Source organism: Neodiprion pinetum, chromosome 1 (assembly GCF_021155775.2).
Source record: "Neodiprion pinetum isolate iyNeoPine1 chromosome 1, iyNeoPine1.2, whole genome shotgun sequence".
Lineage (NCBI taxonomy): Eukaryota > Metazoa > Arthropoda > Insecta > Hymenoptera > Diprionidae > Neodiprion > Neodiprion pinetum.
This window is the reverse complement of record NC_060232.1, coordinates 920683-936435: the sequence shown is the minus strand read 5'-3', so window position 1 is coordinate 936435 and position 15753 is coordinate 920683. Positions and strand designations below refer to the sequence as shown.

The following is a 15753-nucleotide window of genomic DNA, read 5'->3' as shown; positions in this document are numbered from 1 at the left end:
TATCGTCGCCCACTCACAGGAATACATTTGTGAAATAACGTTTTGCGCTCGTGTAACTAGAACTGCGATCACGCGTACGATTGTCACGATTATTGACACCACCGAGGCGATAATTGTTTCCACTTCGACTCCGGAGTTGAAAATGTGCCAATATTATACAAACAAGTAACGAGAGGCTTTGTAACATTGATCGAGTTATTTCCCTATTTTTCTACCTACTCATTCCACCGGTAAAAATTTGTTTTCATCCAATCCGCCCGGAGAAGAGCTTCATCATCGTCATCATCGTTATAATTACACAGGCACCTGTACTCATTGCGAAAAGGATCGGTGCTAGCAATGTTTAACTTTTATTTATCACTTGGGCGTATGTTTGTCTTCTTCCAACTTCGCACTACTTGGAATCCCGGCTAATGGTTAAATTCTACACACACTTGAAACGGTGGTAAAAAAAATTCTGCGCAGTTGGTCCGGCATCTTTGGGCGAAGCTTCGAATTGATTGACACGGCGGAGAGGAAGAGAAGAAGAAAAATATCAAATATCAACCGTCATCTATCGTGTGAGTTTTGTGATGTAATATCTTGTTTCATATCTCGTCAGGGAACACTTTTAACCGACCATTGCTTTTAAACGCGTTCGGTGAATATGTCAATAATTATACAACCATACGCGACATCAACCGATGATTATTTTACCTATAGCAATTTCAGGATCGAAGATATCGAGTTTCGATCGGCATTTCGGTTCTTATGTAACGGTGATTCGCGACACGCACTGCAGCTGACGTAAAGGTTCAGGACGATTAATAAGGAAGATACCTTTTTATAAACAAAAATACAACGATGACAAAACGAGGAAAGTTTCCGCGTCCCCGACTAGCCGAACATTTCTTACCAACAAGTAATTCGCACTACCCGAAGAGTCAAAATAGTCGCGTTATCGCTCATGGCGAATCAGATACAAAACAAATATATGAATCAACCATCAACCTTTACCAACGACTTACAAGGTTCGAGCAATTTCACTCGATTACTCAACATCCGATTAGTGAATCGCTCTTCTCGCGTACACATACACTGCACGTTGTACAACTATAGAAATAGACATATATGTGTGTGTGTGTGTGTGTGTGTGTATACCCAATACGCGGGAGTTCATGTAGACCATGTAGAAAACCTCCCATATTTACGGCAATCGTTACAGCATCGCGAATCTCATTATTATAAAACGGGCGATATATATTCATAGTTAATTACAAGTGTCGCCGCGAATAATGTCATGTTTTACTATTATTTGCACTTTGTCGATAAGCAGTATGCGAGAAAATCGAATTCTCTACATAACTCGTTAAAATCCACGCTCCCACAAATTACGTATAGAATATGATTGAAAGTTATTTATTTTGTAATTTTTTTTCACAGGTTTTTCGCTCTTGTTTTCTCACTCTTATGCAATTCAATCGTGCCATTCACCGACACAACTTTGGAATATATACACTATACCTATACTGGAATGGCACGGTGCCTGTGATTGATTTTATTTCGCATTACCGCGTAAGGTTTGAAAAAAAAAAAAATATCTCCGCAGCCTTCGCGGCTCAGGTACCTCTTATTTTATGCATAAGCCTGGAAGTTAGTTTACGATATTGTTAATCTACGCCTCAACATTTTTTATGGTTTTAGTGTCGATTAGTAGATGCGTTAAAAAACAGAAAAATTAACCGTCTAAATGGGGAGAAAAAAAAAAGAAATAAAAATACTATTAAAGCGCAAAACGCATTTACTCACCAGACATTGAACGTGAATAATTGAATCTGTGGTTACCTATATCGAATAGAACTAGATAATCTGCCGGCAAGTTGTAGGAACCGTAAAAGTTATACGACACAGGTCGTTAAGCGTACGCGAAAGTGATCGCGCGATGCCATAGGTATCATATTATACAGTTTATACTGGTCGAAGCGTGACCAAATTTAAATCACAATGTCTTGCTTCTTGCTTGGGTCAACGCGTTTGTATACGTGCAGTATTTGCTTCGTCGTAAACATGTGTGTACATACCTATATTTAAGTATAACTCCACGCTTACTTCCTTGTTGTTAAAATCAGCCGTGGAAAGTTGTGAAAATTTTCCTTAACACTTTCCCCGTAGGCTATGGAGTGGCGACGATTTTCGTTAAATAATATTCTCTGACTTTTCCCCGTAAAAATATTCCAAATTCCCTGAATTTTCATCACGAAACTTAGGAATGTTGGGCAGCTTCTATGACCAAAAGGTCCAGAAGTTGGGCGCCATGGATATATGAATTTGGATCTAAATGCACAAAGTATTGTTTCGCTTCAGACAAATAATTAGAAATTGAACAGTATACCATTTCCGAAAGTTAGCTTACAACTGAACTTACCAAGCATGGCTGAAGTTTGAAAAAAGTACGTTCTTATCTACGGTCCATTGTAATTTCCTGACTTTTTCTGAATCTTCCCGGTCTGTCGCCACCCTGTAACACTTTTTTCGGATTTTCATTTACACGTACTCGCAATCGAAACGAAACTCTCAAAGATAACGAATACAAAAATCGGTATAAACCTGCACCGAAAGTACAGCTTTAAGAATTTTTGGAGAGCAATTAACGTTTCAGGGTTGCTCAAATACGCCGATAGCCAGGTTCATTATCGCTTTGACATTGGTAAGCATGATTTTTGTATCACGTAATTCACGTGCGTAGTCGACCGGTTGATCGCGAGCAATTTCAAGCAGAGAGAATTTGGTATTCGGATCGTACCGGGTACAGGAGCAACGGTAAGCGTCATTCTGCTATAATAATTTAATAGTCTCGGAAACAACTTCTGAGTACCGGTTCGTTTTTTCTATATCGTTCACCGCGTAGCATTATTCTTCGCAAGCACGATGATACTTATACACTATCCGTAGCACACGTGTAATGGTAGAATCGAGTTGGAACTGCGTAGATCCGCCTGTATATGCTTTGATCGTAATATAATTACAGGGTTCGTACAAAGTCATGGTATTAAATGTGATTTGGCACGCAAGATGAAAAAAAAAATGTGCGCGAATACCTATACCACAGTAATATATCACAAGTCCGAAACCCCGGATTATAATTCCCATTGAACGAATCGTCGGACGTTGACTTGGCTCGGATTTTGGCTGTTATTATTATTATTGTTGTTGTTGTTGTTGTTGCCGTTATTGTTGCTTTTTTTATGTTTATAGTTCCGTATGCAAAAGTAATCGAGGGTTGAGTGATTATTTGTTGATAATTCGTCCGCTACTACTGACTTCAGGCCACCGTACGTACAGTGATGATGAACATCCTATTTTGATTTGCCCTAAAAAATAGCAATATGTTTAGGCGCAGAAGGCGGGACGGTAATGAATACGAATTTGATACATCGTTGAATTGGTATTTACAAGTTGTTTACAACTTGGCTGACAAAGGTTTAATTTACGTAATCGTGATGATTGACAGGAGAATTTTAACTAATATTCATAGAATACGCGCAATTAACGAATGTAGAAAACAATTTCGAGTAATGTAATTGTAATTCCTTCCGACCGATGTTAGTGGAGGACCAAGACTTCGTAGTCCGTAAATGAAAGCTCTTCGCCGTCGAAGGGGATGTAGAGACAGCCGTGGCTCGCTTGGACCTGGAAAAACAACGCGTCGAATCGGCGAAAGAATGCGAAAAACAGAATCCAGAACCTTGCGAGCAAATACGGACCTTGCCGATGGTCTGAGATCCATTGTGAAGGATGCGTCCGACGTAGAGAGGCTCGCCGTCGGCAGTTTGTCCCGCGACGACACCGTCCGGAGGAATAGATCCGGCACTGCAGAATTCCCAAGCAAACTCGCCTTGGCACAGTACCTGAAGGAAAATACGTTAAGAGGTTGTAACTAGATTTTTTTAAATCTCATTTTCGCGCCGTACGTACATTCAAGTATATACACAGAAAATTTCACGTCGATCCGACAAATATTCTCCAAGTTACGCGCACATTTGCAAAAACGTCCCGGAGCGTTTGAGATTGCTTTTGAAATTTTTAACGAGTTTTCCTCAAAATTGTGTTTTCAAAGTCGGTGAGCGAGATTTCTCGGAAACGGCTGAACCGATCGGTCTCAAATTTTTACACAACCTTTATGAATATATTTATCATATCACATTTTGTAAACAAATTAAGGCGAAAACTTTTATGAAAAATCGAATTTTTCATTTCAGAAGCCGCCGTTTCGTTAAAAATTAATATTTTGCATATTCCTTCGATTAAAGACGAGATAAAATTTCATATTGACTAAATCTTTTTTGTTTTTTCATTTTCGATGACTCAGTCCAGGGATATCTCGCTCGCCGCAAAACGGCGAAATTTAAAAATCATTACTCGTGCAACTAAAAAATATCGGAATGAGGTTCGATGTTACTCCAATATGGATATAAATTTTTATACTAATAAATTGAAACCTCTCTTCAGGAAAAATCTGGGTATAAGCCCTTAACGTGGTCTATAGTTCGTCGCTTACGCCGAACATCAAGTTGCCGATAGTAAAGGATCAGCGATAAAATGCACCTCGTATTCGTCCTTAGGATGCTCCTGGCCGTTCCAACAGACATAGGCTATCCCTTTGTCGGGTATTACTTTTGCAGGAATCATGTCACCCTCGTGAAAGGCCCGCCCTACGTAAATCTCGCTTCCATCTTTATCTCTTCCTCCCCGGATAGCGTTTTCGGGCAAAGGACGTCCTCCAGAACGGCTGACCCATCTGTAGGCTGATGAGTAATAGGTTTCATTCTGATCGTTACTGATATGTGCAGAACAAATAATCGTTCGAGTTCGTTGAAGGGTGATTCATACCATGGTTGTTTATCAGATGCAATCGCGTCGCTTGCACTTTCAATGATATTGGTGAGAGATAAGCACGCACTTACCGATGACTAGCAATCAGAATAAATCGACAGCGCAGAATTTCTTTTCTTGTCTTTGAGATTTATTCGTGATAATAATAATAGTAGTAACATTTATCATCATTTCTCAAAGGATTAGAAGTATTTACAACATACGTTATCTGGGCTGCTCGTGCAGTTTTATCAATTTATATTCAATGGAACAAAGATCCCTATTAAATATGATGTCGTTTATACATAACATACTAATTAGGGTATAATTGCAGAATAACTCACACATCTGAGGTGTGTACATATACAAGAGTCATATGCCTCGTGAAAATACTGTACCACGATATATCTCGATGTCTTACTAATTCATCATTAGTTTGCGAAAACAGATTACGAATTACAGTCGCAAGCACGTGCATGAATAGTATACTTTAGTGGTACAGATCCACGCGTGAGGATCGTTTCATTTTTACGATTATACCATTCAAGAACGTAAAACGTAGAAACTATTTTTAGGAATATTATGTACTACTACATTTGGCGATAAGAAAAGATTTAGTATTATTTTAACAGTTACTTTTCTAGTATGCACATTTTATCTGGTGAACTTTTTCATTACCTGGCATTGTGACAAATTTCTCTCTTGTTCAATAAAACGCACTTCCGTAATGCTCAATCACACCAGGCAGACTAATTTTTTATCAGAATGAGACACTTGACTCGCCCGCATCTACGGGGAAAACCCTTATCTTATCTTTAGAATCCGTCACACGTTTGAATTTACGTGTATGTATGCATACTTATGTAATATATATACATACACATCTGGGTGCAGTTGATTCTGACCCTCCTAGTTTTGGCTCCTTGGAAATCAAGTTGGCAGCTAATTTGACGCACTGCTGGAAGTGGTCGGAGTTGATTACTGCCAACGTTGTTTCTGATCCACAGAAACTAGGGCGATTAAAATCAACGATACCTGGATATATGTATGCACGTACTTTCTAATTCAGGGTAAAAAGAGCACATTTTCTTCACCACGTGAGGGAAGAGACGAAGATCACGTACTTAAAGAAGAAATACACATGTTCGCCATTGACTGCTATTTTAACGAGCTAAAATGATCTTCAGAAATAAAATATACCGAGGGAGAGTTCAACTTTAGAAATTTTAGGACACAGGTACGTAAAATTTTTTCACGCTTCTGGTTTAAAATGTAAGAAGAAAATCTCTTGATTTACCTTCACGTCCATCCATGTAAATTATCGTGTCTTGTGGCTGGTATGGAAGGTGTTCGTTGGAATCATCGCTAGTACAACAATTTTGTCCCATTTTGCCTCGGCTTGATATCTTCCGAAGAAAAATTTCAATTTTGCGACCGAGAGTTTCTAGGCACTATACAATAATAGTTTAACATGGGTGAAGTGTGTATTATCATATTACATAACCAGTAAGATTGCATTTCGATAAGATAACCACGATGTAACGTCGGCTAGTTCTCGTTAAACGCAAAACCCAGCAAGTAAGCGAATCATCGAAATTGATACCACGAACGGGGTTGTATCGAAATTCGATCATTAAGACTCGTATTTAGATCCAGACAGGTTTGAATCCACGTCGATGACATCTAGAATAATCTTAACTTTTCGCTCATACCGAAAATAATCTATCAAGAAGAGGGTAAAAGAGGAAAAATATCGCTGCGACTTTATTGTAAAATGGTGTTTATTCTCGTGACGGCTACCAACACATGCTGAATAACGTGTGTACGATAACGGACCACGACTCGCTCGAAAAAACACCGAAAAATATAACGCCGAGCACGTGCTTAACGCTTTCGGCGCAACGAGAGTGAGTTTCTTCTTAACCAGGCGGCGCGACGCGATCCACCGATCGTCTGCGAATAACGATGACCCTTTCCTAATCCACGTGAACTCCTGCCTACTGAGGTCTTTCCGCGCAGCTCGCGATGCTTTTGTACCGAGTTACAAATCCAGTTTACCTTTGGATCATTGCGGATTGCCTGTGGAGAATAATATGCCGTTAAAAATTAGGAACGCAAAGATATAAATCAAAATATTAACAATGTAATATAAGATAGGCCACCCAGTAATCAGACATCCAAGGAAGCAAAAACATCATCAGTTTCAATGCTAAAATAATGATATCATCATGTCACTGGGGGCAATCATGATATTTTTTTTTTTTTTTGTAGCAAAAAGAAAAAATATCTCTTTTTTGTCTATATCTGAAAACTCCACAATTACCACAATACAAATTTTTACCTTGTGTGCAGGGTCAACGAGAATGATTTCATAGTATTTGTAGGACGAATCTTGAGCTACCCAGTAGCTGTTCAGCACACGCAGTCCACCACAGCGGCGACCAACACGTTCCTGTAAGAAACATGGTGAGTGAGGTCATTATTGCAAGATTGAATTAATTTTTTCTCTCATATTATTGCAGATTTATAAATTGATATTGTGACTCTTACTTCAGCAATGGACTGCAGTTTACGTGTGGGCTTCAATTGGTTCACCCCGTGACTTTTTGGCTTACCAAAGGTAGCACCTTTGGGTACAGGGCGTTTACGACCTCCACGACGCACACGGATTCTGAAGATGACAAAGCCTGTAAGAATTTGTAAAACGATATTTTACTAATATTCAATATATTTAAAGATTAAACGAGAGTAGATCAAATACCCAGACCAAACAATGTTATTTAAAACTTTTCATCAGACAGTACATATCCCCACGGTTCAGTAAGAGTGGTGCATGTACAGTTCATCACAGAAAATATAAATTTTAAAGACAGAAATATGAATTTTGTTACATTCAAAAATATAAATTTGCGCAAATACCTTGCTTAGCTTTGTAACCCAAGCGGCGGGCTTTGTCGGGACGAGATGGCCTGGGAGCACGATGCATTTTGGTGAGTTGACGATACTGCCAGCATCTAACTCTAAGCAAGAAACGGAGCACATCGCTCTGCTTCTTACGGTACAGCTCTTGCATATACTTGTATGCACCCATCTTGATTCCCTGGTGTAAGAAAAAAACGTTCTCTTGATAACAGTTCAATTGAACATACGAAAATGATGTCAAATAAGCGGATATTTTTCAGAAAAAACAAGGGTAATTTTTCTCAATTCACTCAGGGTCAGAGTGGTGCATGCCCAATCATCATAAAAATATCGGAAACTACAAAGTTGTACTATTTCCGTACCCAGTCGAACGAAACAACCGTGCACGCGTACGACATGCGTTTCACTGTCAACTTTAGACATACGTAATGATTAATTAAATAAAAATAGACTAGCTAGTGATCAGATCAGATCAGCTTTGACGAAGGTAGTAAAAATATTTTATATCAAGCAAAGAGAAACAATTGCTGTTCTCTGCTTGGTACAGAATATATTTGCCGCTAGCTTTGTACGATTAATTGATACACTTGTGCGCTGGATAACCTAAAAGCACAAACGGAGTAAGACTTTTTGGTATTGCCTTGAGAATTGCAAACTATTACCGAGAGATTGAGGGTAAACGTATAATGGTGCAAAATCGAACGATAGAAGTTCACTGGAAGCTGTGATGTCCTGGATAAATTACGATTATTCAACAATATGTCCGACTCACCCCTTGCAATCCGAAACAGAAAAGGAAAGGACTTGAACTCCATCGTGTAGCGAGGTGCGGACGTTGGACGAGACGGCGCCACTTATCGCCGGCGTACTTTGCGCGCGTTCCAAAAACCATCCAAAATAGCCAGGAATATTTCAATTCTCTAGTCAATTAAGCGGTGTATAAATAATTATATTTGACGCGTTATTTAAATTGACATTTAATGAAGATTTTATCAAAGCTTTATATAATCCAAAAGCTCGTTAAATCTACTTTGTACATTATATATTATACGCAGAATAAATTTGTCGATGCAGCTGTGGGTTGAAAATGAAATCACGGTCGGGGGAAAAACGGGAATTCGGGTTTTGAAATCGTACGGACAAAGGAAATCATTTTCAATCTTTTGCCCAAACAGCAAATTGATGGTTCGTTTTAACGGAGCTATAGAATTCTACCCTACAACATTTTATACAGACACGCCTTGGGTTGGAATGTCTCGATAGTTATCAATCCGGAACAGAGCATTTATTATCTGAAGTGTCATCGCTGGACATGTGCCGCGTGATTATTGGACACTGATTACCAAGTATAATAATTCGAAAAAAAAGTCTATTTGATAGCTAAATTACAGGGAACTTTATGGCGTTTCAATTCCGTTCTCGGATTTCTCTGAATTCAGTTGAGACTGCGGAATAATGTCGATGTAAGCGAGTTGTACAAAAGCAAAAAGCATGCAATATATGCGCGATCTGTCATTTTGACGTTGCTCACCATCGTGTCATCGCAATAACGCAGCGCATGCGTGTTACGGAGTTGTTTCGAGGTCCCGCGCAAGCGCGGGATATCGGTTTGGAGGGGCGTAGAAAGGAGGCCATATTGTACAGTTAAATTGAAAGGGAGAAAATAATTAATTGTATTATTTTAGACTGGGAACCGTCCAGTTACAGTAATTTTTCAAGTAAACACCCGTGCAGCCTGTCTAAATAATATACCGATCGGTAATCGGTGTGCATCGATAAATCGCTCCTAAAACGACGAGGCTTTTGTAAAATAAATACAGACAGCGACGTCGGAATATTTCTTGCGTGTCCGTGATCGGAGGTAGAGGAACAAACGTCGTCGTCGTCCGCAACGAAACCAAGGGAGGAGTTCGTTGCTACCGCGGAGATGGGGACTCGAGACGACGAGTACGATTATTTATTCAAAGGTAATTGTACCCGTTTGAATAATCATAAACTCATAATCGCAACTCGATAATCAAGCGACGGAGCCATAACGCGACTATCCTCTGTCGGTTTGCCAACCTCCGACGAACGCGGCTCGGAACTCCATAGGACTCTTCTCATATAGTCATGTTTCACGCGTTGTTGTATTGTTGCTTGATTTAAGTGACATTGGCACATACGTACGTCACTTACGTTCTTTCCGTCACGAGGAAACTAACCGTTATCGCTTTTCCGACCGCGAACAGATTATTGTTTGCAGGAACCGCGTTAACGGAATATGTTTGCCACCTTATGAAATTATTTATAGTTTACGCCATTCAAAACGCGGAGATACTCTGCGATCTTTCGACAATATCATTGATGGCATTTATTTGTTCCATTCGCACGAAATATCGAACGTTCCCGAATTACTTTGATTATAAGTTCCCGTTTTGCGTACAACGTACAATAAATAATCATGACGTCAGCAAATATCATTTCTTTTTTACTATTCTTTGTAGTCCTCATTTACGTATAACTCGTAATCAAGTAATGTGACTGTGTCACAACATGACTGAGCCTCCCTCTAGTCTGACTAATGCTTGTGCTCGGCTCTATATGAGTTGCTTTGTTAACAATGACCTTTGTCAAACTTTAGAAAATTATTTTTATGATAATTTTTTCACAGAGATGATAATTCAGCTTGAAAAATTTTCTGCAGATCCATTTTCCAATACGCTGGTACTGAGAATTGTTGTGACGGAACAGGTTATTGTGCATCTTTTTATCTTTGTTTTGTCCATGTCCAACAGTAGTACTATCGCTATCACACTTGATTTGTTCGTCTGCTCGTAACATGTTTACAGGCTTGTCCTGCCTCCTGCTATACAACGAGCGCGACCTGACACCGAAATAATTTTAATAAATGAGTAAAGAATTCTCGTCGTCGACAATCGCCTACTTACATATATTCGATGTAGAACCCATTGAATCTGTTACCGCACATGCACATATCAACTTTAATTTGCATATATTACTCTATTCATGGCACCGTTTGATTGCAACTGAAATCAATTCTTCTTAGATTCTAGAGTCTAAGAGCACATCTGTAATTGATCGAGATCTCAAGAACTTGAGGTCAATTAATTTCCTTTCATAAGTCAGTACCGAAGAATTAGAACAATTCTGATAGGTAACAGAATGCCATTCGAGTACACGGGGGAAATTAATCAAGGTAATTCCAGTGACAATTGTGTTTGATTACAGTTGTCCTAATCGGAGACTCAGGAGTAGGAAAGAGTAACTTGCTCTCACGCTTCACACGTAATGAGTTCAACCTGGAGTCAAAATCGACCATAGGTGTTGAGTTTGCTACGCGCAGTATAGAAGTAGACAGCAAGACTATCAAAGCTCAAATATGGGACACTGCTGGACAAGAACGTTACCGAGCTATTACCTCAGCGTGCGTATATGATTATGGAATATTTGACTATTGTTCCTTGTGATTGGTCTGTTTGTAATTAATTTGTATTACATGTTGGATGTACGACAGGTACTACCGCGGAGCAGTTGGAGCATTATTGGTCTATGACATAGCAAAACATTTGACGTATGAAAATGTGGAGAGATGGTTGCGAGAACTTCGGGATCACGCAGATCAGAACATAGTGATTATGCTGGTGGGCAACAAATCCGACTTGAGGCACTTACGAGCAGTTCCTACCGACGAGGCTAAGGCATTTGCGGAGAAGAATGGCCTCTCTTTTATCGAAACATCCGCTCTGGATTCGACCAATGTTGAACTCGCTTTCCAGAATATCTTAACAGGTAACATGACAAGAATTCAGTTTGAATTTAATACGAAATTTTGAAAACTTATAATCGTCTTACGTTTCCTTATACATTCTTTCAACTCTTCAGAAATCTACAGAATCGTTTCTCAGAAACAAATTAGAGATCCTCCCGAAGGTGACACTATCCGGCCGCAAAACGTAGAGCCAATCGACGTTAAACCGACGATGAATGCTGACGGAATGCGCAAGCAGTGTTGCCAGTGACTCGCCTTACTGCTTTCTATGTGAGTGGCGCTGTGAAATTGATTCTATTATGGTCATTCGTTATTTAATTATTCTTTATCTGATTAATTTCCAACCATTACCTGACACAAACTATTCAAAATCTTACATTTTACTAATTTAAGGACGTTTTTCTCCTGTTTCCTCTTACTTTCTGGAGCGTTCTGATATCATTCCAATTTTTCAGAAGCGGTTACATGGTGGGCTGGAGGGAGAGAGTGGTGACTGGTGGTAGGTACAGCGGATGCGTGGTAGGACGCGGACTAAGACTATATTTTCGATCTTGTATAGGTGTAGAAGATCTTTTTTTGGTCTGTTGGTTTAAATGGCAGAAAAAGATTCAATTCTCCCGAAAAAGCGACGTACAAGATAAAGAATTCACCGTGGCCGGCACACCATTCTGCCCTCTATTCAAATTTGTCTTATTTACTACTATACATATACATATATATACACATATATATCTACACTATTATACATATATGTATGTATATATATATATATATTACGTTATGATAATTAAATGTTGTATTACCGCTTCTTTGTAATACATATATAATTATTCTTCTCTACGCATAGTGTGATGATCACGAGTACATATACTATAAACAATTTATAAATAATAACACAATTACAATGATAATTGTGCAGAGCAGACGTCGTAATGAAAATACTAAATATCAATAAAGACGAAACGACGAAGATGGGAATGACTCCATGTTGATCACTACTTGCTCTCGCGCGCACGTAGTAGAATTAAAATAAAATGATACGCGCAAGCACTAAACTGTATGCTTTTCGACTTTATTTTTTACAAACAGCTTCGTGTCCAGAAAAACGTGTGAAATATTAATTTAAAAAATGAAAAAACAAAGGTAAAAAAATAATAAACAATTTCACGTAGACATTTAAATTTAATTTAAGATTGCGACCAGGAAGACATTTTGAGCATGTACAGATAAATGATTGATTGGTTTGATACGCGTGTAGACGCGTTGCAGATTGCGAGAACCATCTTTGTCGTAAAATAGAATGACTTGGAACTGAATGAAATAAATCGAAGCAAAGGCAACAGCGAACAACACGTTGTGGAACTTGAAATGTCTAGGCTTCGCGCACTACACGAGAGATTAACAACTCCTAATTACTATACAAAACATGCTTTAGAAGAAATGAAGGAAAAAAATCTTGAGAAAGAAGAAAATTAAAAAATTAAACACACTGTTATGAAAACCTTATGATATGCGTAATTTACTAACCTTATTATTAATTACAATTACATACCTAATTTTTTTTTTCTACACATTTAATTTTATTCATATTGAAATAAAGACGTCTCTTTCGTTGTATCAAATAGAAAACGTCTTAGTGCTGATTGTGGTTTCCTGATTAAATCCATGTAGGTAAATGATAAATTTGCATTTTAGCAATAAAGAATATGAAAACAAAAAAACTTTAACTTATTCTACTAGTTAATGTGAAGTGGCAAAGCTTTATTAAAAAAAAAGAAAAAAAAAAAAACAATAAAAACCATTGAAACTCGTTCCGTTCGTTTAAAAAATAGATATTTTTTAATCCAATCCCAATTCTTAAAATCCCTCGACGGAAGTCATCTACCCAACAGAGTAGAAGCAATTTCCATATTTTCGAAAGGGAAAGTGGTGTAAATTGCTTCGATTTTTTTGATTTTCATTCTCATTTTCGTATGAAAATACTGAAGCAGGCATTTGATAAAATAATTATCCAGTGTCATGTCAAATGATGTGACAAAAGACTGTTCAATGCTACAAGGAATAGCGATTGACCAGAAGGATCAGCTAAGATGCCTGCGACACTGAAGCGGGTTCCAGACGAATCGTATTTCTGTTATTATTGCGACGATTTTTCTGACGCCATTCAAGCCACCGTACCAATTCAAGGTTTTGAGTAGCATCGTTTGTCTCTGCACGAGATTCCAGCTGTTGATAATACGCCTCTCTTAATATTCTAAACATTTGTATATTTCTGTACGGTAGCTGTGTCACTGGATCCATATACCGTGCAGGAAGTCTAAAATCATTCAGAAAATATAGTGTATTAGTACCTGATTATTTCAAAGTAATCACCTTCAGGAGTAATACATCAATGTCGAAAGGCCGTAACTTACCTTGTAATTGCACAAAGAGATTTTAGTGAGGGGCGAGGAGCAGGTGTACGTTTGAAAGCTTCCGTAAAAAGTCGTTCGTTTTCAAATGTGATGAAAGTTCTTTCGTATTTAGAACCTGTATCTTCATGAATGATTTGACTTTCAGCTTCATTAGGAGCTAAGCTCGATTCTCCCTTCTGTTTAATAGGTGTATCTTTGTTACCGCCGTCAATAGTTTTTTGTTGATCCATTATTTCTCTGAAAAATAATTTTGAAAGTAGTTAGAACTACGGCAGTTATGGACGTTTTTGTTTTTTATTGCGGTTTGCATATTGCAAAAGGCTTTACACAAATAACGACCAATTTAAGTCTCACTGTTTTTCAGACAAGGGAGGTGATAATCCAGGTTCTAGAATATCACTGGTTGTATTAGTGGTATTTTTTTCATCGTCAGCTTCGACGTTAATTTTTTCCTCATCTTTGTCAGCTTGTGTTTCAGACAGCATCAAAACAGGCATAGACAAAGATTGGTAACGTATAATGGGGCCAACATTTGTCTTTCGCACTGTCCTCGTGTTTTTCTTCTCGTTCTCTAACTTTTGGTATTTTTCTGTCAAAACATGTTAAAAGTATGAGTTGAATAACCATCCATCGGCACAGACAATCATGTCTTTTTACTTGCCAGCAGTATTATTCATTACCTAATGATTTTAAATTTACTTCCTCCGTGATGAGGGCTTCCTCCAACAGTTCTTCCTGCGTTGGCTTCCAAACGTCGTACTTTACAGTCTTAACTTTTCTCTTCAGATCCTCATTTCTCTCTTTGAGTCGTCTTTGGGTCGCTGCCGACTTTGCAGCAGTAGAACGACGAATGGATTTTCTCTCTTTAAAACGAAACGGGGATAGTAGTTTCGCATGAAGCTATAAATACTGCTGATCGAATGGCTATGATCACGTTTATCGCCATTGATATTTCCTGATATACCTGAATTGTCAATAGAAGTTCGACGTTGCCTGGGTGTCTTAGTCTTTTTCTCTTTAGGAGTAGAATGTGAGTGTGCTGAGGTAGGTTTGGGCTCTTTGTATGCCTTTGTAACAAGGCGTCGTTTTTTTTTGGGTCCTTCTTGTTCGGGATCGGAAACAGGCTCGTCATTTTCGTCTATACTAAAATCTGAGTCCACTTCATCCTCGCCTTCGTCCTCTTCCCTGAGTATTCAACAACATTACAATGAAGTATTATTCTGTGAGTGAAATACTAATTTTATGGAAATATTAAACAGAATGTTTGTCAATTGAAATTCTCATCTAACTAACATGTAATCGTTATCCTGCTCGACTTCTTCGAACCCTCCGTATGTAGTTTTATAGAAATCATCCTCTTCTTCTTCGTTGAGTAATCTTGCCATTTTATTCCCAGCATTGGAACGTCTCTCTCTCGTCGATGCCATCGTAGAGAAATGTTTTTTGACAGCACGATTGATTCAATAGTTCACTTTCTTATTAATTATTGTTCCTTCGAGGAGAAGATCTTTGATTCGGTGATGCCTGTGAGGCTCACGCCACTATTGACGTGGGTTTTTGAGGTTAGATCACACTTTCGTGTTGTCGCCAAAGGCGTGGCTGTGCGCAACTGTCAGACGACTGTTTTTTTTTCAAACTGAAAAACAACGAACCTACTATATTCGAGTGTAATTTTTTTTTTAGAATAGAATTAAGACGTTTCGAGTTGTGACGTCAGCTACAAATGATAACACGTTTGATTGAAGAAAATTTTGCCGACATTGCTGAATATATACTTATTGGCTGAACATGCAG

At 38.4% G+C, this 15753-nt stretch overlaps 4 protein-coding genes and 1 long non-coding RNA gene across 8 annotated transcripts; 2 read left to right on the top strand and 3 right to left on the bottom strand.

Annotated features, from left to right (window-relative positions):
• The first annotated feature begins 1791 nt into the window (after positions 1-1791).
• LOC124216407 (uncharacterized) lies at positions 1792-6407 on the top strand. The gene is made up of 3 exons (XR_006882602.2): positions 1792-2799; positions 3235-3909; positions 4489-6407. It is a non-coding gene; the product is annotated as an uncharacterized lncRNA (long non-coding RNA).
• On the bottom strand, positions 3405-6477 carry LOC138191022 (uncharacterized). Of its 2 annotated transcripts, none has more exons than XM_069136431.1 (4): positions 6149-6477; positions 4585-4784; positions 3744-3887; positions 3405-3669 (listed from the first exon to the last, which is right to left on the bottom strand). In XM_069136431.1, exons 1-4 carry the CDS (start codon positions 6237-6239, stop codon positions 3583-3585), a joined length of 522 nt encoding a protein of 173 aa, XP_068992532.1. In that variant the 5' UTR covers positions 6240-6477; the 3' UTR covers positions 3405-3582. The 2 variants fall into 2 exon arrangements, with proteins under 2 accessions (XP_068992532.1, XP_068992536.1); XM_069136435.1 differs by lacking the exon at positions 6149-6477 and adding an exon at positions 5530-5633.
• A 137-nt stretch (positions 6478-6614) lies between these two features.
• On the bottom strand, positions 6615-8691 carry RpL15 (ribosomal protein L15). 2 transcript variants are annotated; one of them, XM_046620872.2, is made up of 5 exons: positions 8546-8691; positions 7771-7951; positions 7402-7538; positions 7193-7303; positions 6615-6930 (listed from the first exon to the last, which is right to left on the bottom strand). In XM_046620872.2, the coding sequence occupies exons 1-5, from the start codon at positions 8663-8665 to the stop codon at positions 6736-6738; spliced, it is 744 nt and encodes a 247-aa protein (XP_046476828.1). In that variant the 5' UTR covers positions 8666-8691; the 3' UTR covers positions 6615-6735. The 2 variants fall into 2 exon arrangements, with proteins under 2 accessions (XP_046476828.1, XP_046476821.1); XM_046620865.2 differs by having other exon boundaries at positions 8436-8551.
• A 697-nt stretch (positions 8692-9388) lies between these two features.
• On the top strand, positions 9389-13051 carry Rab11 (RAS oncogene family member Rab11). Of its 2 annotated transcripts, none has more exons than XM_046620891.2 (5): positions 9389-9740; positions 11005-11200; positions 11291-11565; positions 11659-11815; positions 12004-13051. In XM_046620891.2, the coding sequence occupies exons 1-4, from the start codon at positions 9701-9703 to the stop codon at positions 11793-11795; spliced, it is 648 nt and encodes a 215-aa protein (XP_046476847.1). In that variant the 5' UTR covers positions 9389-9700; the 3' UTR covers positions 11796-11815; positions 12004-13051. The 2 variants fall into 2 exon arrangements, with proteins under 2 accessions (XP_046476847.1, XP_046476838.1); XM_046620882.2 differs by having other exon boundaries at positions 9390-9740; positions 12001-13051.
• Positions 12130-15738, bottom strand: YL-1 (Vacuolar protein sorting-associated protein YL-1). The gene is made up of 6 exons (XM_046620831.2): positions 15253-15738; positions 14924-15144; positions 14640-14822; positions 14314-14548; positions 13960-14196; positions 12130-13862 (listed from the first exon to the last, which is right to left on the bottom strand). The coding sequence occupies exons 1-6, from the start codon at positions 15384-15386 to the stop codon at positions 13631-13633; spliced, it is 1242 nt and encodes a 413-aa protein (XP_046476787.1). The 5' UTR covers positions 15387-15738; the 3' UTR covers positions 12130-13630.
• Between the last annotated feature and the right edge of the window lie 15 nt (positions 15739-15753).